Here is a 23,473-nt window from a genome sequence, read left to right as displayed (position 1 = left end):
ACGTTATGTAGTCATGTCGCTTGAGAACTTCCTGGTTCTGTTGTTTATACCGGACTTTGCAGTTTCTATACATACCGTTACAGGTCACCTATCCACAGTAAACAAAAGTTATTTATTAAGGGATTATTTCTTAGAGTTGTATTTCCGGTACTTACATGCATGCAGGATCGGCACTGGAAATGTCGTCAGTCGGCCGCTTCATCTTTTGACTAATTATTACTCCGTGAAGGAGGTCAGGACCTCCGGACGGAGTGTTGTGATCGGCTGATTTTTCATGTTCGCAGTCAAAACACTGGGTTCTCTTTGTGTAATCGGCACGCAATTTTATACGCCGTCTGCGGGCATGCCCGTGTTGATGCACATTCGTGTATTTTTGCCGTTGCTGCTTTCGCGGTCAATGTAATATTGCAGGCGCACCCCTACAATTACGAGGCGAATTGGAATGGTCCAGAAAAACGCGTTGTTTGGAATAGCAGTGGGGGGGTGGAACTTCATGCAGATACGGGGTGGTTTTGATAAGTGGTTCCAGATGTTTTTGCCCATGCTTAAGAGATGCCAAGTTTTTCGGAAGATGTTCGCAGCCAAAACGCATTCTTCCGTACGTCGCATTTCTGTGAAATTTCGCATGTGGTGTGGCATTATGTCCGGGATGATGCATGTCTTTTTATTTTTACCGTAGCTGTTTTGATATTGAAGTAAATGCATATTTTAGAAACATCCCTACTTTTACAATCCTGTGGAATAGGCCGTAGGTTTAGGCAGTTGTCTGGTAGCAGAGGTACTGTAAGCAGATATCCTGGTTATCTGGCCGGCGGTAGTAACACTCGCGGTGCTTACCGCAACTGTTGCTGGAATTTGGCCTGTTCCAGGCGCGCTTAATTAGGTACAGGCACGTTAAGACGGTGGGGCTGTCTTCTAGACACGACCATGATAGTCCGATCTTTATGTGAATGCAATGATTGTGTGTGTGTGTAATTAGAATGAACTTCGAACTTGTAGCACAGTATCTTTACATGCCCTGGGAGCAGTAATGGATTTAGCTTTTTGTATGTTTTATGCTTGTGACGCGCCCTCATTGTATTAACCGTTGCCTAATTATAATGTCTGCACAGTAGGTCTAGCCTGGTATCCAGTCTGATCGTGATTGGGGGTATTGGGGTGTTCAGGCAGGTTGTGTCGTCGGGGGCTCTAAGAGCTTCCCCCGCCCAGTGCAACAGACCGTCCCGGTAGGAGTGTTACGCTAATCAGAGACAGTATGCTTGGGGATTTGGTTTCCCCCAACACGATAGGAGGGCTAATTAATCTCTCGTGAAATACACACCGGGAAACCTATGTGAGGCGGGCGGGCCAGAGCTCTTACGGCCCCGAGCTCTTACGGCCCCGACCACGATCAGACTGGATACCAGGTTACAGTAGGTCTGGCATTGACGCTTGTTTTTGTTGAAATGTATAAAACTTCACGGAGGATTGTCACCTATGGCTTCTTGTTATTACTTATATCTATTGTCTTTATTCCTACTTTCCTTTCAGAATTATTGTTTGGAAAATGCAACAACAGAATGAAGAGAAGTATGGTTGTGCAATAAAATCTGTGATGTTACTTAGCGTGCATTCTGCTAGTAGGTTTCATTGACAAATAACATAACATTTCGTCGTGTCAATATGTTCCTTTATATTTAGCTGGAAAATACCGGTAAATGGTTCGCTACCTTTATCTGCTGAAAATAAATGGTTTGCTACAGTTGTACAAATAGTATATACTTGGGAGATAAGAGCATCGTCGAGGCTAGGACTACCAACCACCACAGCGTACTGCACACGATCTGGGAGACTAGACTGTTCCTTCGTCATCGACTCCTCCGCACCATCCAGCGACCAACTGGCATGGCGGCAGAGGCGCTCCGATCCCCGGCTGAAGCTGTCTCCAGGCACCACCGGCCCTTCTCAGGGCCACCAACATGATGAAAGGACTACAGTAGTATCACAATAAAGTTAGAAATCTTCGACTTTCTTGCTTTAATAAAAGTGGTCATAGGTTTTGTAACTGATCATTAAAATAATTCAGGTTCAAAACAATGAGCCGTTCCAGCGCAAACCGCTTTCTTGTCGGCGGCGGCTCTGAAGGAGATCAAGTTACCGTCCGGCAGGAGGGGCGGTGATGCAGTGGCGCCGACGCAGTGGCGCCTTGACTTGACGTCGGCGTGGGAAATCTAGTTGATCATCATAGCTTGTCTCCAATCCACTCCAGCCAGTTCCGCGCTGCTTCATTGGCCTCCTAGCTAGGCTGATGAAAGCACCGGACACAAGTACTTGCGGCTTCCTCGATCGTTTCGGTGTAATTGTACAAATTTAGGTGGCTGTATAATTAGTTCGAGTTGGTTTATCGAAGGCTGCAAAGAATACTCGATAGACAAATGATATTGTTACGTTTCCTTTTCAGATTACTGGGCAAGGCGAATCTTGGGATAAACTACATGCTGTATCGGCAACCGACAGAAGTAAATATATATACGCCTAGAGCTCGACAAGAACTCGAGGAAGACGGGACCTACCAGTCTCATCTGTTCTTAGATTAAGATAATGGCATAAGTATGGGTGTGCTCTCCGACCTACCGGACCTGTGCACGTGGACGCACCGCCATTTCCTGGCATGTTGTTGCGATGGGACCGCTGCGATGTACCTACTTACCTGCTCCAAAATGTATATTTTTGCCCTTGGCAGAATGTCTTAATACCTGATTTAAACACTTACTTGTACGCTTTCATGCTTCGTAATTATTGGCTACTACTACTAGTACGAGTATTTACTTAGTAACCGGCTATGCAACATCGTTAAAGATATAAACAGTTACATAACGTTATGTTTGTAAATTCAACCAAAAAAGTATCATCACTTGTTTATTATGTAGTCAGATGTTAGGAACATTGAACAGGAACATGTTAGTAGAAATTGGATAAAGAACAAAAGGTCAAGAACCGAACTGGAAGGTGAAAACCACAAATAAAAGAAATGCACAAATTATTGTGTCCATTGAACTGTTCATGTAGCCCGCACCATGGTTTTACAAGGCCATCCTGAAAAAGAGAAGAAGAAAATTGTTAAAACATTTGATTAGTGAACAAAAGCGTTGAATGCAGGACATCATTTACAATAAATTCAGTATGACCAAAAAAAAAAAAATTTATAACCCCCAGCGGGATTCGAACTTTCCAAGTCTCAACTCCTTAACCAGACCAACCCATGTATTCTGTGTGTTATGCCGCTACGCCACGGGGCATCTCTGACGACACGCCACAAAAAATAGAGCTTTTACACTGCGCATTTACATACAAAACAGACTAGTGTGTAAAACCAGGTTAAAAAATAATCTTTTTTTTTAACCTCCTTGGTAAAACTAAAACCCTTGGTAAAACCTCCAACTGCATATTATCATGTCACAAGATGCTACCTTTATTGAACATAGCTTCACTGTTATTTTCACTACGTTCTTTAGTAGGTAAAAAAAAGGGTCATTTCCTGCCGCGATATCGTTTAGCGCGTTCGGTAGTGCTCTTGCTTTGCGACACATGGCAGCCTATCGGCGCCGGATCGAACCCCGCGATGTCATGTTATGATTATAACATTTGATTATTTCAGAATGACATTTATTGTATGACTTTGTCTTACCATGTACTATACATGTTTCAATTAATCCATGAATTTAATGTACATGTATGTCGTTGTCTTATCACATACTCTACATATTTCAGATAATCCATGAAATTCCACATCATAAACGAAAAGGATGTTTTATTTTTCAAACCTAAGAATTTTTCACGGCTGAAAAATGTACGTACATTTTATTTTTAATCTATTATGCACGACATGCTTTTTTATTTCATTCCGACCCTGCAAGACTAGCCGTAAACATGTACGTTAACAAATAAACGGAATGATCGATATTTCTGGACGCTGGCAAAACGCGACACGGCCGGAGCCGCGGTGTACCCCGTTTTTGCACGTGGTTACTGCCGACGTCAATCATTCCGGTAGCCACGGAAACCGTCGCCATGGCAACGTACGTCGTTATCACGCCACTCAAAGCCGTGGCGTCGGTAGTCTTGGGAACGTTGCATGTCGTCATGACAACCATGGTGTGTTTCCCGTGGTCTATAGGTTGTTTTTGGGGCAGGAAAAAAGACTACTTAATTCATACATTTCATGCATTGAACCACCATATTCCCAGTTTTTGGGCAGCATTCTGGCAGCTTTCAGGCGTCAGGTGGAAAACGGCGGGATATTGGGAGTGTTTGGGGCGGAATTGTCCCATGTGCTGCCGGGATGCTGCCCCGATTCTGCCCAACAGAAACGCTTCACCGGCATTTCCCACCCAAACACCACCCTAATACCACCGTGGGACAAAGACTTACCCATGCCCTATTGCTGCCCTAAATCATACCGATCAACACCCGCCCGCGCACTGTGTTCGTCGCTTCCAGTGATTTGTAGGCTTTGAAGTTGAACTTGAGTTTGCTAGGTTTGAAAAGTCATGGGTAAATTTGTTTTTAACTGACTGTTCATTCTAATTTTACCACAAGTCCAGAGCGCAATTCCGCGCAAACGAACTTGCAAAGAAAAGCACGACCGTAAAGCACGGTTATTAGAACTCAGCAGTTTTGTTTCCTGATCTGTCTTCTCGACACGATATTGCCGACAAATCACACATATCTGGTGGATCCTGAAACACTGAACAGTCGACAGACGGGATCTGTACTCACTTTCTTCATGGATGTCCCCAGAAAACTTCCTTCAACTTTTGGAACCGACTTTCGGGAACTTTTTACTTCCGCCTACCGCCATTTTGTAACTAGGGAGAAGCTATTCAAGAATGGGGGCGACAAGAAATCAAGCCCAACCAAAAAATAGAGATTAGTTAGCAAGCCAGGTGTTTTTAAAGTGGTTAGTAAAATAGAGGCGTTTATAATTTATACAGTAGTAGTATTTGATACCATTCTTATCCCTTAAAAATGGCTTAATGATATACGTGTACAATCTGTTTTGACTCCTGCAAGTTTAAGGAAATGGACTGCTCCGTGAAAGGTGAACATGAGGACAAGTTTTTGGCGGCGCCTCAGGGGCGGTGCCTGTCGTATAGTTTTAGACTCGAGTGAAAATATAAGAATTCCCTCTATCATTCTGCTGGGGTTGGGATTTTTGCCACACCTCGCAGGTCTTAACGACTGAGTTTTGTGTCTGAAACATTGTTTTGGTGATTTTAGGCAACAAAGGCATCTGTTGGGGTGATCAGAGAAATAATTAAAATATCTGTTCAATTATTTATTTATCAAGCTCAGTTTCTGTTGTTTGTTTAACGAGTATCAAATCATGAGAAAGGGCTATTTTGTACATACCAGTCTAAAGGTCCATCCATTCATTCATTCATAAATACAGTTTGTTTTCTGTACTATGTTTTCACATTATTTTCTTTTTTAATTTAGAGCAATTAACATTGACTTTATCCATTTTGATTCCCCCAGTAACCACATGTAACCCACATTCTTCACTCACTCACTCATTCTCACTCACTCACACACTCACTCACACACACTCACTCACACACACACTGACACACAAACACACACACACTCACTCACAACCACACACACACTCACACACACACACACACCGACACACTCACACACACTCACACACACACACACACTCACTCATTCACTCTCTCTCTCTCTCTCTCTCTCTCTCTCACTCACTCACAAATGGCAGTGATTCAGTGGGAACACCCCATATACACAGCCGCCATCATATATAAAAGGAATCAGATCCTTTTCTTGTCTCCTCTCTTCATATTTATCTGCCATCCACGTTCCGGTATGGCAAAAGACATATTTGCCGATTTGGGGCAGGTTGACCACTATCAGAGGGCAACAAAATTTATTGTTGTTTTTTTTTTCAACTTAATGAATGAAAGACCTTTATTGTACATTTTTGTTCAATTGCGAACTAAGTACAGGTCAATGCAAATAGCGATGGTAGACTAAAATATATCTATAGTAAAACTTTTAAATGTAAGAACAGATGGAGCTTGTAGTACGAGGGTTATCGAGTTTCATGAGGAATGTGAATTTTTCTTTTCTATCTAAAATTCTAAAACTAGGGAAATAATCTTGTATACAATTGAAGAAAATCTTTCATTCTTACATGTATATCGAGTACAGTCCACAATAAAATGACTCTCGTTTTCAATCTTATTTAGGTTACAGTAATGCGCGCTGATGTCATCCATAAAAATTACTTGATGTGGCCAAACGGGGACAGGTCTTTTCACTTGTCCGAAGTGGGTATTTACAGACAAAATATTGAGGCGACGCAGAAAGGGTACGTACGTAGATGGCTCATTTTCATTCTTTCTCTGTGTTTATTTTACAGAGTCAGTACCGTAACTTTCTACACTATGCATATAGCAGTATGTCATATTTATTATGATATCAATAAATCAAAGTGGGGGCAAGACGACGGAGAAGTTCTCCGCAATAGTGACTGCGTTTTGCATTGATATACCGTAAGTATATTTTGCAAACTCTGCAAACGATATCTCTTGTGCTTTAGATTAGAAACATCTTCTCAAATTAGTACGAACAGCGTCGTTTTTACCTGCAGCCGGGTGTTTTTGCTTTGAAATCGGACAAAATATCATAAGCGGAGTACTGAGTTTTTCTTACTTGAATAATATATCTGTTTAAAGTTAAAACTTTTGGTCCAACACAAAAAAATTCTCTAACCTAGAGCTTTCGAACAGTCCACAAAGTCCAAGGGGTTGGTAGTCCTGCCATACATCAAGGGCTTGTCTGAAGCTCTCAGGAGGATTTTTATTTCACACGGGATTGCAACTTGTTTCAAACCAACCACTACTTTAAGACACATTCTTGTTGCACCCTAGGATAAAACCCCAAAAGAGAAGAAGTGTGGTGTCATCTACCACATCCCCTGCCCGGGCAAAAACAACAAGGGGCCCTGCCAGGAAACGTACATTGGAGAAACAGAGAGGTCTCTAAACGCCAGGTTTCAAGAACATACACGGCCTAGCTCTGCCAGTTCAGAGGTGTCTCAACACATCCACATAGAGTCACCCGGACACTTTGTTTCACTTGACACTGTAAGGATTTTAGACACTGAACAACAATTTCTTGAGAGGGGTGAAGGAAGCCATTTACATCAGTCCCCATCACCCTACATTGAACCGCGACGGGGGCCGACATCGTCTACCAGATATCTTTGACCCAGTGTTGACGTCACACTTCAAAGAAGCCACGTGACAAGCTTCACTGGGTCAGTCTACTGAGGAAGACCAGAGTGACTGGTCGAAAGCTCTAGGTGAGAGAATTTTTTTGTGTTGGACCAAAAGTTTTAACTTTAAACATGTAACTACCAACACAGATGGACTTTCATGATAGTATTTAACTGTATGTTGACGCTAGCCACGTGGAACGGCGCACAATTCAAAGGGGGAAGGCACGTTCATTACACCGCCCGCCACTCCCATCATGGAAGGTTTCGGGGCGCCCTCTGGCAGATGGAATGTGAACCGTTGCATCAGGGACACGAACAGCATGAAGAGCTCCATCTTGGCCAGCTGCTCACCAAGACATATCCGGTGGCCTAAAAAATATCATGAACAAGAAGGGTCAACAGCATTGCAATGTCAAGATTATATACCCATTGTTACTCCGTGAATCCTTCCTGCAGGTGTACTGTGGTCATTCGGTTTTTCGCGTTCGCAGCTAAAACACAGGGTTCCCTTTGTTTGACCAGCATGTAATTTTATACGTCGTCTGCAAGCATGCCCGTGATGTTGCTCGTACTTTTATTTTTACCATACCTGTTTTCGTGGTCAATGTAATTACCTTCGCCAAGAAGGTTATGTTTTCAGGGGCGTTCGTGTATGTGTGTGTGTGTGTGTGTGTGTGTGTGTGTGTCTGTCTGTCTGTAAACACGATAACTTGAGAAGGCCTTGATGGATTGTCTTGATACTTGGTAGGTGGGTAGGTCTTGATGAGACCTCAAAATGATTAGATTTTGGACCCCCTAGCGGCTTGTTATGGTACTGCAGCTGAACTTCCGGTTTTGATATCTCATGATCTAGACATGCTATAATGATAAAATTTAGATGGTAGGTAGCTCTTGTGCTGTGGAAGAAGTGACGTGAGTTTAGGCCCCCTAGCGGCTTGCTCTGGAACTGCAGGGATAAATTCTTGAAAATATTCAAAAGGCGATAACTCAAGAACCGGTTGACGGATCGTCGTGATTTTTGGTATGTAGGTAGCTTACGTGATGCTTAATATAATTATGTGACAATTATGCAAATATGGATGTAATTTGCATAATTTATGGGGAAATTCTATAAATCAGCTGCATTCCATGATAGGACAATCGAAGCTTGTGACATTGGTAATTGACAAGGAGAGAAACACAGGAAGATGTTGAATTATGTTAATAATGACTTAATTTGCATAATTAATGAGAAAATTTTATAATTATGTAATGATAACTGCCTGGAATTTCATACTTGTGGTATTTGAAAGTTAAATTGAGGTGAACATCATTAAACATAATTTATTCAAATCAGGACCTCATTTGCATAATTTATTAGGAAATGCTAGAATGCATGCTTTGTTAATATAAGACTGTCTTTTGGTTGAGATTATGATAAAATGATACAATTCATGAAAATTAGGTTCCTATTTCTTAAATCAGGGGGGAATAATCTAGTCTAAACTTTGTCAGTCATAAAGATTAACATCATTTGGCGAAGGTATGAGATCGGGGAACTCTAGTATTAGTATATTTTAGAAGCACCCCAGACATTTAAAAGGTTGGGACTGGCCGCCGTTGCTTAGAAACACCTGTTGCGTCGCCTGTTTTAGGTATTGTAGGCCGTTTTGAAATGCGTGGAAACCGATACAGGAAACCGAATCAAACCGGCTCGATTCGGGATTTTACTAGTATTCTAGTGGAGATGGGGCCTTAGATGTGAACCTCATTATTCCCGCGCAGACTCACCGATAGAAAACGGGATGAGCGCCTCGTGTTTGGCGAAGTTTCCGTCCTGATCCAGGAAACGTTCGGGTCGGAAGCTGTCCGGCTCTGGGAACAGCTCAGGGTCCATGTGCACGGACCACAGGTTAACCTGTAACACACATAACACATGCGTTGAGGAGCATCAATCAATAAATCAACCAATCAACCAATCAACCAATCAAAACTGGTTTATTGGTAAAAAAAAAAAGGTAAAGGTGTTGCAGCCAACCTTCTGTATCTTCGGGTGGTTATAACAGAGGTACACTCCAACACGAGACGTGCGAATGATGTCAGTAAAGCCATGGACAGACAAATGCAAATGTAGGTGGATTCATGGATGTGTAGATAAGAACCTAATGATAAAAGCATTATTTTTCTTACCAAAATTATGGCTTCCTGAGGGATGTTATAGCCATTGAGAGTGGTGTCCCTGGACGCTGCGTGCGGAACACTGAGGGGCAGGATGGGTTTGATCCGCTGGACCTCCGCTATGGTCGCGGCTGTGTAGGGCAGCAGGTTCCGCTGTGCGTAGGACGGCGGGCTCTGCCCCAGCACCGAGTCGATCTCCTGGTGAACCTGTGGTCACATGATTGCTGTTATTGTTTAAAGTTAAAACTTTTGATCCAACACAAAAATTCTCTCACATAGAGCTTTCGACCAGTCACTCTGGTCTTCCCCAGTAGACTGACCCAGTGAAGCTCGTCACGTGGCTTCTTTGAAGTGTGACGTCAACACTGGATCAAAGGTATCTTGTAGATGATGTCGACCCCCGTCGCGGTTCAATGTAGGGTGATGGGCCCTGATGTATATGGCTTCCTTCTCCCCTCTCAAGAAATAGTCTTGTTCAGTGTCTAAAATAATAATATCCTTACAGTGTCAAGTGAAACAAAGTGTCCGGGTGACTCTATGTGTATGTGTTGAGACACCTCTGAACTGGCAGAGCTAGGCCGTGTATGTTCTTGAAACCTGGCTTTTAGAGACCTCTAAAGCTCTGTTTCCCCAATGTACGTTTCCTGAGGGCCCCTTGTTGTTTTGCCCTGGCAGGGGATGTGGTAAATGACATCACACTTCTTCTCTTTTGGGGTTTTGTCCTTGGGCGCAACAAGAATGTGTCTTAAAGTAGTGGTTGGTTTGAAACAAGTTGCAATCCCGTGGGAAATGAAAATCCTCCTGAGAGCTTCAGACAAGTCCTTGATGTGTAGAAGAACTACCAAACCCTTGGACTTAATTCCTGCTGAGGGTTTGGTGTTGGGTGGTTTGGGGCAGGTCGCTTTGTTAATGGCCCACTGGGGGTAGCCACAAGTTTTTAATGCTTGGGTCAGGTGGGACTTCTCGGTCTCTAACTCCTGTTGATCTGACACTATGGTGTTGGCTCTGTGAAATAGAGTCCTAATCACCCCTAGTTTGTGATCAAGTGGATGGTTAGAGTCAAAGTTTAGGTATTGATCAGTGTGTGTGTTTCCGGTAAATCCTTATCCGTAGTGACCCATCTTCCTGTATCACTGTAAGGGTGTCAAGAAAGGGTAAAGATCTGCTCTGTCCCTACTGAGTAGTAAACTTAATGTCAGGGTCTAAACTGTTCAGAAAGTCTATAAACTCCTGTGCATGAACTTTCTTCAACTTTGTGTGAGTGTCATCAACATAACGATACCACCAAAGTGGGGGGGTGGGGGGGCAGTGTTGATAGCCAACTGTTCTAGATGTTCCATCATTCATGTAAAGGTTACAGAAAATGGGTGGGACTGGAGAGCCCATTGCTGCATCATGAATTTGCTGATAAAACACTTCATTTTGTACAAAGTACGTGCACTCCAAACAGATCTTTAAAAGGCTTACAACTTGTTGAGGAGTAAGAGTTGTACGTTGTGCTAAAGTGGTGTCGTTCTTTTTTTTATCTATGCATTGCCAGTCTCAGCTGTTCTGGAGTCTCCTTGTTTATGTATAACATCCAAAGCCTTATCAATAGGAACTGGGGTAAACAGGGCTGTAACATCGAAGGATCTGAGTTCCTCGTCCTCTTCTACACGTTGGTCTTTTATGATTTCAGTAAAATGTTGGGAGTTCACAATATGATGGGGGGACTTGCCAACCAAAGGAGAAAGTATGTCAGCCAAGAATTTTGCACTGGGGTAAGTAATGGAACCAATACTACTAACGATGGGTCTAAGTGGTACACCAGTCTTATGAATATTTGTAAGTCCGTAGAATTTCGGTGGACTGTCTGTTGTAGGGTAAAGTTGAAGAAAATACATGCACAGGAGTTTACAGACTTTTTGAACAGTTTAGACCCTGACATTAAGTTTACTACTGAGTAGGGACAGAGCAGATCTTTACCCTTTCTTGACACCCTTACAGTGATACAGGAAGATGGGTCACTACAGATAAGGATTTACCGGAAACACACACACTGATCAATACCTAAACTTTGACTCTAACCATCCACTTGATCACAAACTAGGGGTGATTAGGACTCTATTTCACAGAGCCAACACCATAGTGTCAGATCCACAGGATTTAGAGACCGAGAAGTCCCACCTGACCCAAGCATTAAAAACTTGTGGCTACCCCCAGTGGGCCACCAACAAAGCGACCTGCCCCAAACCACCCAACACCAAACCCTCAGCAGGCACAAAGTCCAAGGGTTTGGTAGTTCTTCTATACATCAAGGACTTGTCTGAAGCTCTCAGGAGGATTTTCATTTCCCACGGGATTGCAACTTGTTTCAAACCAACCACTACTTTAAGACACATTCTTGTTGCGCAAAATGACAAAACCCCAAAAGAGAAGAAGTGTGGTGTCATTTACCACATCCCCTGCCAGGGCAAAAACAACAAGGGGCCCTGCCAGGAAACGTACATTGGGGAAAAAGAGAGGTCTCTAAAAGCCAGGCTTCAAGAACATACACGGCCTAGCTCTGCCAGTTCAGAGGTGTCTCAACACATCCACATAGAGTCACCCGGACACTTTGTTTCACTTGACACTGTAATGATTTTAGACACTGAACAGGACTATTTCTTGAGAGGGGTGAAGGAAGCCATATACATCAGGTCCCATCACCCTACATTGAACCGCGACGGGGGCCGACATCGTCTACCAGATATCTTTGACCCAGTGTTGACGTCACACTTCAAAGAAGCCACGTGACAAGCTTCACTGGGTCAGTCTACTGAGGAAGACCAGAGTGACTGGTCGAAAGCTCTAGGTGAGAGAATTTTTGTATTGGATCAAACGTTTTAACTTTAAACATGTAACTACCAACACAGATGAACTTTCATGATATTGCTGTTATTGGTTACTTAGCGTCACGTGAATATGACGTAATTTAGCGCCGGCCATGTTGGTGGGTGAAACCGCCGTTATGTGAGGAAGGAATGTTTTGGGCAGTCGAGTTTTTTCTCAGCTCTACAAGATACTACATTGTACAAAGTATGACTATAGCTAGTTCCTTTCTCAGAATCATGGTTCGTCCTTTCATGTGCCCTACTGCTGCTACCGTTACAAGCTGTGTAACTAAGTGAGTCGAAGAATATTTACAACATAACAATATAAAATGATTAAAGTTATCGGAACTTGCCTTTTCCTGGATTTTTGGGTTGACAATCATGTACAGCAGGGCCCAGCGAGTGGTGGTGGCGGTGGTCTCAGTACCGGCCAAAAACAGGTCTATCAGCACCTGAGGGTAGAGGATTGATAGATTATAATAATTAGTTTCTTCTACATCCCGCGTCCGCCCATCCATCCATCCATCCATCCGTCTGTCCATCAGTTCATCCGTACATCCGTCCATCCGTCTGTCGATCCATCCATCCTTCCGTCCATCCCTCCGTCCATCCATCCATCCATCCGTCCATCCGTCCATCCATCCATCCATCCATCCATCCATCCATCCATCCATCCATCCACATCCATCCATCCATTCTTCCTTCCGTCCATCCATCCGTCCATCCATCCATCCATCCGTCCGTCCGTCCGTCCGTTTAACGCACCTCTTGTAGCTGCTTGTCGGTGAAGTTTTCCCGGGCTTTTTCGTCCTGAGGCCGCTGCTGCTCAAGAAGAAAGGCGTCGATAAAGTCCCGGATGTCGTTTGGATCAAAGGTCTGCCTGTGATTCTCTATCTGTTCCTTGCAGAACTCTTGGAGAGCAAGAAACATTTCTACACCTTTTGGTCGCTTTCCAGAATATTGGCCATTACCAAGGGGAAGGTATCGAAACACGGGGAGTACCTCTGTCAGACGATCGCCGACAGAGGGCCTTGCCTCAACTACGGTGTTTAACAGGCGCATAAGCCGCAGAAAATCAGGGTCGCCGTATTCAAATCGGCGCCCGAAGACAATCGAGCAAATGATGTTAGAAACTGCGTTTTGGACGATGCTTTTTAAGTCGAACGTTTGTCCGTTTTGCGACAGAATTTCCTGAACCAGCGCGTTAGCTTCTTCGCTGATCTTGCCTTCCAAACTCCGCTTACCGACGCCGAAGTCCCGGAGAGTCATGAGGGCGAATTTGCGCTGATGTTTCCACTCTGGTCCGTACGCGGCAAACAGGACTCCTGGGGACAAACGATGTACATGTATGTATATGCTTTTGTAACGTCCTCGTAAACTTGGCATTGATTGCGATATAGAAATGTCAAGTTTCTGAATTTTCTTCTAGTTTTTTTTTATATCCTTCCTCATGAAATCTTACCCACTATATTTACTGCAAGCTTAAGTATTGGCAGGAGGAAGGGGACTCTTGGGTTGTAAATCGATGGAAACATATCATATAACCTACATTTTAATATACCTTGCTATTTTTCAAACAATATTTTGAAATCTTTCAACCAAATTAGCTGCAGATATATATCGTCTATGGTTTTCAAATGTTGTGTCGTCTACAGGCATATTTCTGATGGAACATTGACCAAATAAACATCCACCGAAAAACGTGAAAATCCAGGTTTCGTAAAGGCGTGTGATACGTTCTGCCAACATGATAATTTATTCCATTTCGTATGACAAGTCACCTGTTATTCCTATTTTTGGTATGTGGAACCATGCACAGGTCTTCATTTAGCAGTAAAGTAATTAAGTGAACAGCCAATCAGCAACCACATCCGCAAACATCGCTGAACCTGTTGTTCTCTGTATGCCCATATTTGGGCATTGACCTCCTGGCCCTATGCTCAAATATGGTCACACTGGTAACACACTGTTCGATAGTACATTTCCTATACCACAGCCAAAAAGCACAAATAAAACCATTCTCAAAGCCTGTATTTAAAAAAAATGAAAAGAAAATATAAGGCCAGACAGGACTCTAAATCCCTCCTGCTATAAAATTGCAACATGATGTAACCCGACACTAGTTACCATGGTAACAGACAATCTGGTTCAGGTCATTGAGGTCACTGTTTGGAGAAGAAGAAGAGGAGGAAACGCAGCAAAAACAATATGTTTTCCTTCGGTAAAGATAACAATCACATGGGAATATTTGCCCACTCTATCTCCATGCCTTTCAGGTCATTTGGCTGAAAAAAGGCAGGAGAATGAGAAGAAAAAAAAGAATGTTTCCCTTCTGCTGGAAGCCATAATCAATGTGAATAAGAAAAAAAGATAGTAACATCGAAGTTCATGTTGTCACACATGTTGTAACAAAGTTGTCAACACATAAAACTGTTCCAAAACATAGGTCATGTAAACGTTTTCTTTGTTATAGACAGAGGAGCGGAATGTAGTACACATACAATGGGACATTGAATTACCTTTAGCTGTATCCTTGGTCGTGGCATCCCCGCGTATATCTGCAATTCTTGGCGGGATCCTGCGACTGGAGAAATCGTCAGCTCTCTTGACCAGGGCAGTCCGGATAGTCTCGTACCTAGAAAGGACGATGTTGGGGACGCGGCCGATCCAGATGGTCATGACGTCACCGTACTGTTTGGACAGCTCCGTGAAAGTGGCGGGAAGAAAATCAGACTGGAAATAAAATGAGAGAAATGGCGTCTATGTGCAAGAAAAAAAGGCGTAAAGCTGTAGGCTTGTATAGAAAATTACCCATTGTCAGGGCCTGTGATTTGTTAGCCTGCATGAGTGCCAGACTGTTTCCAGGGTCTACACAGGCCAGTTCCTCGGCTCCAGGGCTAACATGCCTCCAATGACCACATCCTCCACAGTTAGGCCCTAATTGACACTGACTTGTAACTCTAGGAGTAGCGTGCTGTGGGTCTGGAATCCAGGCTAGTAATTTGTTGTCTAAGATGACATTACGAAATAAATATGCACTTTTCGACGAATACGTGGAATATTGAATATCCCCTCTATCAAAATGTGATATTATCGGCTCCAATCGTCGCTAAAATTCATTTATTTATCAATTGGTATTTATCAATTGGTATTGGTTAATAATGTTATGCCCCACCGACTCCAATGTCACCCAATGGACTTTGAACAATGACCATTCGGTCACTTCATCACCTATATACTATATGCACTAATGCCATACAGACATGCAACCATGATAGGACACACTATATAAAAACTCCCCTCATGTAAAAAAAAAGACCGAAATTAGGTATACACGAAGCGGAGGGGAAATTGTAAAAGGCTAGATAGGTCTACATACTTATGCACCATGGCCCTCCCACCTATACATGTCTAGTTTGCCTGGCACGTATCAGCGAAACGTTTCCTAACACAAAGGTGCGTCCACTGAACACATTCAAACAATTAGCCTACGCACTGACCTGTAATAAAACATGTCCCTGTTTCTGGGGTTACGGTCATTCAAAACAGAGACTAGTTCAGTACCCGCGTACCCGTGCACTGCCGTCAAGTGTAGCATAGTAAGATGTAGCACTTAAGACATTGTGTCTGAATTTTTTAAAAGTTAATCGACTTTTGCGGCATAACACCCCGATGCCTGTGAACGATTTAGTAGTCTACTGTCACATAGTGTTTCTCGGATAAATGAAAAAATCTCCTCTTAATTCCCTAACATACTTATTTTTCACCCTTTTTGGTCAATCTCTGTATCCTTCCCACTACCCCTAATGGAGTCTGGTTTCTCGGGCTCACCTTAGCTAACATGGGGAGGTTTCCAACCAGCGGCCAGCCCCTGGGTCCCGGCGGTAGGTTCCGGGGACGCTGCAGGTACAGGTAGGTCAGCAGACAGGCACACACAGCCAACAAGAATGTCGGCAAGTCGGCATAAGTACCAACAGCCGTCACGACTTCCAGCAAAATACTCATCTTTAAATTGTATATCAAGCTGGATCATCACAGGAAAAAAGTACAGTTTACAGAACAGTCGGTATCTGACCCACACTGGCTGGGATACCCAGTAAATACAATTGGAACGTACCAAAGCTTCACGAGAGGGGTGATTTGATTAACTTTGAAATTCAGTATCCAACTAAGTACTAGTGCTTTATTTTCCCTGGATATAAGTTACTCCTATTACACAAATATAATACAATATATTTATGGCAATGCAGTATGAAATGGTACTTTTATTGTGAAATTGCAACCTCTAAAACACAAGATAACCAAACCCCCCCTCAACTGTCTATATATGGGTACGCCCGCATAATGAAGACTCTTGACCATGAGGACGAAGAACCCTGACGTCATTCGGGGTGAATGACCCTTCGGTCACTTATGCAATTACATGTACCGTTAACGCGTTGAACCGGTTAGCAAAGAAGTTGAAATGTTTATAAAGCATGATCATTTGTATTTTTGTAGGTTATACACGAAGAAAGGCACACGTTTAAGCATGTCTGTATAAAGGTGCACAATGCGCAGTTTATGCTCATTGTGTACTTGCTAAATATTAAAAGGGCTTGGGTGGATATACGTTCATTCGGGGTGAATGACTCTTCGGTCCCTTATGCAATTACATGTACCAAGCATGTACTCGTTGGACCATTAAATGATATATGACCGAACGATTAGCTAAGAGGTTAAAATCTTTATAAGGCAAGATCATTTGTATTTTTGTCGGTTATACACGAAGAAAGGCACACGTTTAGCCATGGCAGTTAACAATGCGTAGTGTCAGGGTTTGAAAACAAGTTTGTCAAAATCTGCATTTTAGTTACTTATCTTCATGTATATAGTATATGTTTTAAACAACGCAATGTATAGTCTACTGACATGATGGAGCAAAAAAGTTGAGTGGTGAAGCTTCCACTTCTCTACAAAACCAAACGTAAGGCCCCGTTCATGATTCAAAATGTCTGGCACTCACGAGTCAAAATCTGTATTCTAGTTACTTATCTACATGTATATAGTTAAAACAACACAATGTATAGTCATTAGACTATCGACATGATGGAGCAAAAGTGTTGAATGCTGAAGCTTCCACTTGTCTACCATACCGAGCGTAAGGCCCCGTTCATGATTCAAAATGTCTGGCACTCACGAGTCTGGGTGCCAGACCCTATCGCGTGTGACTAATCTACTTCGGCCATGGAAGCCATACACCCCGCCAACCCCAAGTCAGCACTCTGTCTCTAATTATCTCCTTACTGGATACTAAAAGGGCTTGGGTGGATACTTTTGGTAGCGGACAGGGGTTTCTCCGGCAAAAAATCTATCACTTATGATACGAAACGCTAGGGTCTGACACGCTGGCATACTTTCTCCACCCAATGTTAGTCCGAGTTATGTACTACTATTTGGTTTTGTGCAATTACTAACAGTTTCAGGTGAAAGTAGAGTTCAATGATGTCATACCTCCGATAATAATTTCTTTGTTAATGCTTTATTTTACAAATCCATACCATACAACATTCAATAGCTATAAGTTTGGAGCTCATATCGTTCAAAGCAAATGTGGTTATTCACATTATGCTTTAATTTGTTCAATGTATGTCGATCTTATAGTCTTATATGGAAAAAAAAGACTAACTGTATTTAGACTTAAGGTAGACACAGGACACAAAACATAGTACTGTTGTGGTCAAAATCATATATGACTCATATATATATATATAGCATTGCAGAGATCTATCATATACTTGCTTGTAATCCATACATCTTGAACATACATCAGTACATTTATAGCACAGCAATGTAGACAGCATCATACTACTCAAACCAATTTTATTTGTGTTATAAACGTTAAATCCAACTGCTTAAAATTTAAGTTTCAAAACAGATCCGCTGCACATCCATAAGGCGTCCCATTAAGATTTTCTTTCAAATGGACACTTGCTTATTCTTGCCCTGTGTATATTTCATAAACATTTAACTGTATGTTGACGCTATCCACGTGGAACGGCGCACAATTCAAAGGGGAAAGGCACGTTGATAATACCGCCCAACTTTCCCACCATGGAAGGTTTCGGGGCGCCCTCTGGCAGATGGAATGTGAACCGTTGCATCAGGGACACGAACAGCATGAAGAGCTCCATCTTGGCCAGCTGCTCACCAAGACATATCCGGTGACCTAAAGAAAATAACGTTATCAAGAATGGTCAACAGCATTGTAATGTCAGATCATATGCCCATTCAAGGACTTTGACTTTTGTTGTTCACTCTACTCGCAAAATGTCCGAACTAGATGCTGGACTTTATCACTGAACTTCAATGTCCCTAAAGCCCCTGTCACTTTACTTCAATTTTCACCTCAAACCAAGGCCCATACGAACCACTTTGAATTCATGTTTTGGGTTGTAAAGACAGATATTTATTTACCTTTAAGTAGGGTTAATATGTTTAAAAGTGTACCCATTTGGCCTCATCTAGCAAGCATTCAAAAGGAAGCTTGTTCCCTACTGATAGTGATGTAGTTCTAGGAAAGAAGCTTTCAGCGCGTAATTTTCTCCGGGTATTCACACTGGCATGTGCATTCTTATTTATTTATGAGCCTCCTTATTCCCACACAGACTCACCGATAGAAAACGGGATGAGCGCCTCGTGTTTGGCGAAGTTTCCGTCCTGATCCAGGAAACGTTCGGGTCGGAAGCTGTCCGGCTCTGGGAACAGCTCAGGGTCCATGTGCACGGACCACAGGTTAACCTGTAACACACATAACATGGAGAAACATCAATCAATCAATCAACCAACCAATCAATCAATCAACCAATCAACCAATCAAAACTGTTTATTCCTAAAAAAAAGCGTTGCAGCCAAGTACCTTCTGTACCTTCGAGTGTTTATAACAAAAGTACACTGTACTCCAACATCGCGCAAATGACGTGAAACGAAAAGCCCGTAAAACCATAGATGCATAAATGCAAATGTAGGTGGATTCATTGATGTGTAGATAAGAACTTAATAATAAAAGCATTATTTTTCTTACAAAAATCATGGTTTCCCGAGGGATGTTATAGCCATTGAGAGTGGTGTCCCTGGACGCTGCGTGTGGAACACCGAGGGGCACGATGGGTTTGATCCGCTGGACCTCCGCTATGGTCGCGGCTGTGTAGGGCAGCAGGTTCCGCTGTGCGTAGGACGGCGGGCTCTGCCCCAGCACAGAGTCAATCTCCTGGTGAACCTGTGGTCACATGATTGCTGTTATTGGTTACTTGGCGTCACGTCAGTATGACGTCATTTAGTGCCATGTTGATGGGGGAAACCGCCGTTATGTTAGGGACGAATGTTTTGGGCAGTTCAGCAAAGTATGACTATAGCTAGTTCCAAAGCATTACAAGCTGTGTAACTAAGTGGAGTCGAATAATATTTACGTCGTAATAATATAAAAGTTATCGGAACTTGCCTTTTCCTGGATTTCTGGGTTGACCATCATGTACAGCAGGGCCCAGCGAATGGTGGTGGCGGTGGTCTCAGTACCGGCCATAAACAAGTCTATCAGCACCTGAAGTTAGACGATTATTAGTACTAATAATTTTTCAGTTTCTTCTTCAAATTTTCAATTCATAATAGCTATTCCACATACATTCATTCATTCATCAATCCATCCATTCATCAATCAAATACTCCATCCATTCATCAATCAAACAATCCAACCGTCCTTCCGTCGATCCACCCATTCGTCCATCCATCAGACATCCGTCCATCCAACCAACCAACCAGCCAGCCATCTCCATCCACCCATCCTTTCTTCCTTCCATCCTTCCTTCCATCTACACGTATCCATTCATCCACCTGTTCATCTGTCCATCCATCCTTCCGTCCATCCATCCGTCCGTCCATCCATCGATCCGTCCGTCCATCCATCCATCCATTCGTCCATCCATCCATCCATCCATTCTTCAATCCATCCATCCGTTCGTCAATCCACCCGTCCATCCATTCATCCTTCCGCCCATTCATCCATCCATCCAACCGTCCATCCATCAATCATTCCGTCCATCCATCCATCCCTCCGTCCGTCCGCCCGTCCGTTTAACGCACCTCTTGTAGCTGCTTGTCGGTGAAGTTCTCCCGGGCTGTTTCGTCCTGAGGCCGCTGCTGCTCAAGAAGAAAGGCGTCGATAAAGTCCCGAATGTCGCTTGGGTCAAAGGTCTGCCTGTGATCCTCTATCTGTTCCTTGCAGAACTCTTGGAGAGCAAGCAACATTTCTACACCTTTTGGGCGCTTTCCAAGTAGGAGGTGTCGAAACACGGGGTTTATCAGTGCCAGACGCTCGCCGACAGAGGGCTTTTCAACTGTGGCGTTTAACAGGCGAATCAGTCGCAGAAAATCAGGATCGCCGTATTCAAATCGGCCCCCGAAGACAATCGAGCAAATGATGTTACAAACACTGTTTTGGAGGATGACTTTTAAGTCGAACCGGTGTCCGTTTTGAGACAGAATTTCCTGAACCAGCGCGTTAGCTTCTTCGCTGATCTTGCCTTCCAAACTCCGCTTGCCGACGCCGAAGTCCCGGAGAGTCATGAGGGCGAATTTGCGCTGATGTTTCCACTCTGGTCCGTACGCGGCATGCAGGACACCTGGGGATATACGACGTTTTGTAACATCCTCGACAACCATAGACCATAGATCCTTATGTATGCGAACACGACCTTAAACGAGACGCTCTGTCAAAGTGCTGTGCAGAATACATTATTGTTTTCAGTAATATACTTAGTCTAGTAGAATACGGGGAAGATCCTAACACCGAAGTTCATGTTGACACAAAGTTGTCAACATATAAAAAATGCTCCAATAGTCAAATGGTCATGTAAATGTTTGTAGCATTATAGACAGAAGAGCGGAATGTAGTACACATAAAATGGGACATTAAATTACCTTTAGCTGCACTCTTGGTCGTGCCATCCCCGCGTACATTTGCAATTATTTGCGGGATCTTGCGATTGGAGAAATCCTCAGCTCTCTTGACCAGGGCAGTCTTGATAGTCTCGTACCCAGAAAGCACGATGCTGGGAACGTGGCCGATCCAGATGGTCATGACGTCACCGTACTGTTTGGACAGCTCCGTTAAAGTGGCGGGATAAAAATCAGACTGGAAATATAATGAGAGAAAAGGAAAACGTTTATTTGCAAGTAAAATAGGCTCGTACAGAAAATTATCGTTTGCCAGGACCTGTGATTACTTAGCCTGGGTTCCAGAGTGATTCCACGGCTTACACAGGCCATTTCTTCGGATCCAGGGCCAACATGCTTCCAAGGAAATACTGTAAATTTTGAAATGGTCGTGGTAGTTTTATTTTCGCGGTATTCACGATGACCCCTTCATCCTGAAGTCATGATCGCGAATGTGATCTGTTTTATGTAGTACAATAGCTTGATAAACAGTCTTTTAGTTCTTAGCCCTCATGGGCATGAATGTGCAAATACATGCACTAGTGCCAACATCATTGTCATTGTTTATTCTGGCTGCAATGGTGGCAGTGGAATTCACACCTGGCACGGACGTTTGTTTACTGGTAAACCCAGATGAAGTCACGCAGGCACTTGCTTTACTCATTTAAATGCATATTAGGGGAGTCCTAACGAACACGCTATTTGATCCTTCTTCTCTGATGTTTCCACAACATGTTTCCACACGCTGTCCTTCTGCATTTAACATTAGGCAAGACAAAAGTGGAAGACATGCATCGATAGTGGCATACTGGCCAAAATTGTGTACCATACAATATACTATACAATACCACAGTAAGAGGCATATTGTAACCAACAGTTAAGGCACTGATACCACTGATGTCATTGCCCTGTATTGTTTCAACGGTGAACTTTAATTCCCTGGCATCTTGTTCACCCATTTTTGGCCAATCAATCTCTAGCTTTGTATCCTCCCCACCACCGCTAGTGGAGTCTAGTTTCTCGGGCTCACCTTAGCTAACATGGGGAGGTTTCCAACCAGCGGCCAGCCCCTGGGTCCCGGCGGTAGGTTCCGGGGACGCTGCAGGTACAGGTAGGTCAGCAGACAGGCACACACAGCCAACAGGAATGTCGGCAAGTCGGCATAAGTACCAGCAGCCGTCACGACTTCCAGCAAAATACTTATCTTCGTATATCAAGGTGCGTATCGTCACAGGAAGACCAGGGAAAAGTACTGTGTACAAAACAGTTGGTATAGAGTCTGACCCAGACTGGGGGTATTTGTGAACGTACCAAACTTCCACGATAGGGGTGGTTTGATACCAAATTGAGTATTGCAAGCGTATTTAATTTTTTCCCTGGATAATTACTCCTATTACACAACTATGATACATCATATTTATAGTAATTCAGTATGGAATGGTATCTTTATCGCGAAATTACAACTGACTCTAAAACACAAGATAACCAAATCCCCCCTCAACTTTCTATGTGTGGATACGCCCGCATAATGAAGACCAAAAATAGGCCAAACCCTGACGTCATTCGTGGTGAATGACCCTTCGGTCACTTATACATTTACATGTACTCGTACTGTTAACGCGTTGAACCGGTTAACATGCAAAGAAGTTAAATATTTATAAAGCATGATCATTTTTGTCGGTTATACACGAAGACAGGCACACGTTTATTATTAAACCATGGCAATTTAAAGGTGCACAATGCGCAGTTTATATATGCTCATTGTGTGCTTGCTAGATATTTTTAGTTTTGGTAGCGGACAAGAGTTTCTCCCCGTCAAAAATCTATCACTTATGAAAAGCCAGGTTCTGGCACGCTGGCATACTTTCTCCACCCAATGTTAGTCCGAGTTATGTACTACTATTTGGTTTTGTGCAATTACTAACAGTTTCAGGTGAAAGTAGAGTTCAATGATTTCATACCTCCGATAATAATTTCTTTGTTAATGCTTTATTTTACAAATCCATACCATACAACATTCAATAGCTATAAGTTTGGAGCTCATATCGTTCAAAGCAAATGTGGTTATTCACATTATGCTTTAATTTGTTCAATGTATGTCGATCTTATAGTCTTATATGGAAAAAAAAGACTAACTGTATTTAGACTTATGGTAGATACAGGACACAAAACATAGTTCTGGTCAAAATCGTATATGACTCATATATAT

The 23,473-nt window shown here is 43.0% G+C and overlaps 2 protein-coding genes across 2 annotated transcripts in view; both read right to left on the bottom strand.

The window, feature by feature from the left end:
* Positions 1-7,369: 7,369 nt before the first annotated feature.
* LOC109483947 (cytochrome P450 2U1-like) lies at positions 7,370-16,377 on the bottom strand. The gene is made up of 7 exons (XM_019787093.1): positions 16,126-16,377; positions 14,814-15,027; positions 13,060-13,619; positions 12,648-12,746; positions 9,455-9,649; positions 9,056-9,182; positions 7,370-7,654 (listed from the first exon to the last, which is right to left on the bottom strand). The coding sequence occupies exons 1-7, from the start codon at positions 16,297-16,299 to the stop codon at positions 7,470-7,472; spliced, it is 1,554 nt and encodes a 517-aa protein (XP_019642652.1). The 5' UTR covers positions 16,300-16,377; the 3' UTR covers positions 7,370-7,469.
* A 1,669-nt stretch (positions 16,378-18,046) lies between these two features.
* Positions 18,047-23,473, bottom strand: part of LOC109483948 (cytochrome P450 2U1-like) — a 10,299-nt gene continuing 4,872 nt past the window's right edge. The window contains exons 2-8 of the mRNA XM_019787095.1: positions 22,295-22,464; positions 21,250-21,463; positions 20,413-20,951; positions 19,775-19,873; positions 19,358-19,552; positions 18,948-19,074; positions 18,047-18,502 (exon numbers count right to left, since the gene is read on the bottom strand). Coding sequence (XP_019642654.1) covers positions 18,318-18,502; positions 18,948-19,074; positions 19,358-19,552; positions 19,775-19,873; positions 20,413-20,951; positions 21,250-21,463; positions 22,295-22,464 — 1,529 coding nt within the window. The 3' untranslated portion in view covers positions 18,047-18,317. The remainder of the gene's footprint in view (positions 18,503-18,947; positions 19,075-19,357; positions 19,553-19,774; positions 19,874-20,412; positions 20,952-21,249; positions 21,464-22,294; positions 22,465-23,473) is intronic.

The sequence above is a fragment of the Branchiostoma belcheri genome, unplaced genomic scaffold (genome assembly GCF_001625305.1).
Source record: "Branchiostoma belcheri isolate BF01 breed outbred unplaced genomic scaffold, Haploidv18h27 scaffold67, whole genome shotgun sequence".
In the NCBI taxonomy this organism is placed as follows: Eukaryota; Metazoa; Chordata; class Leptocardii; order Amphioxiformes; family Branchiostomatidae; genus Branchiostoma; species Branchiostoma belcheri.
Note: the sequence above shows the minus strand (reverse complement) of the source record. Positions and strands in the feature narration are given on the sequence as shown.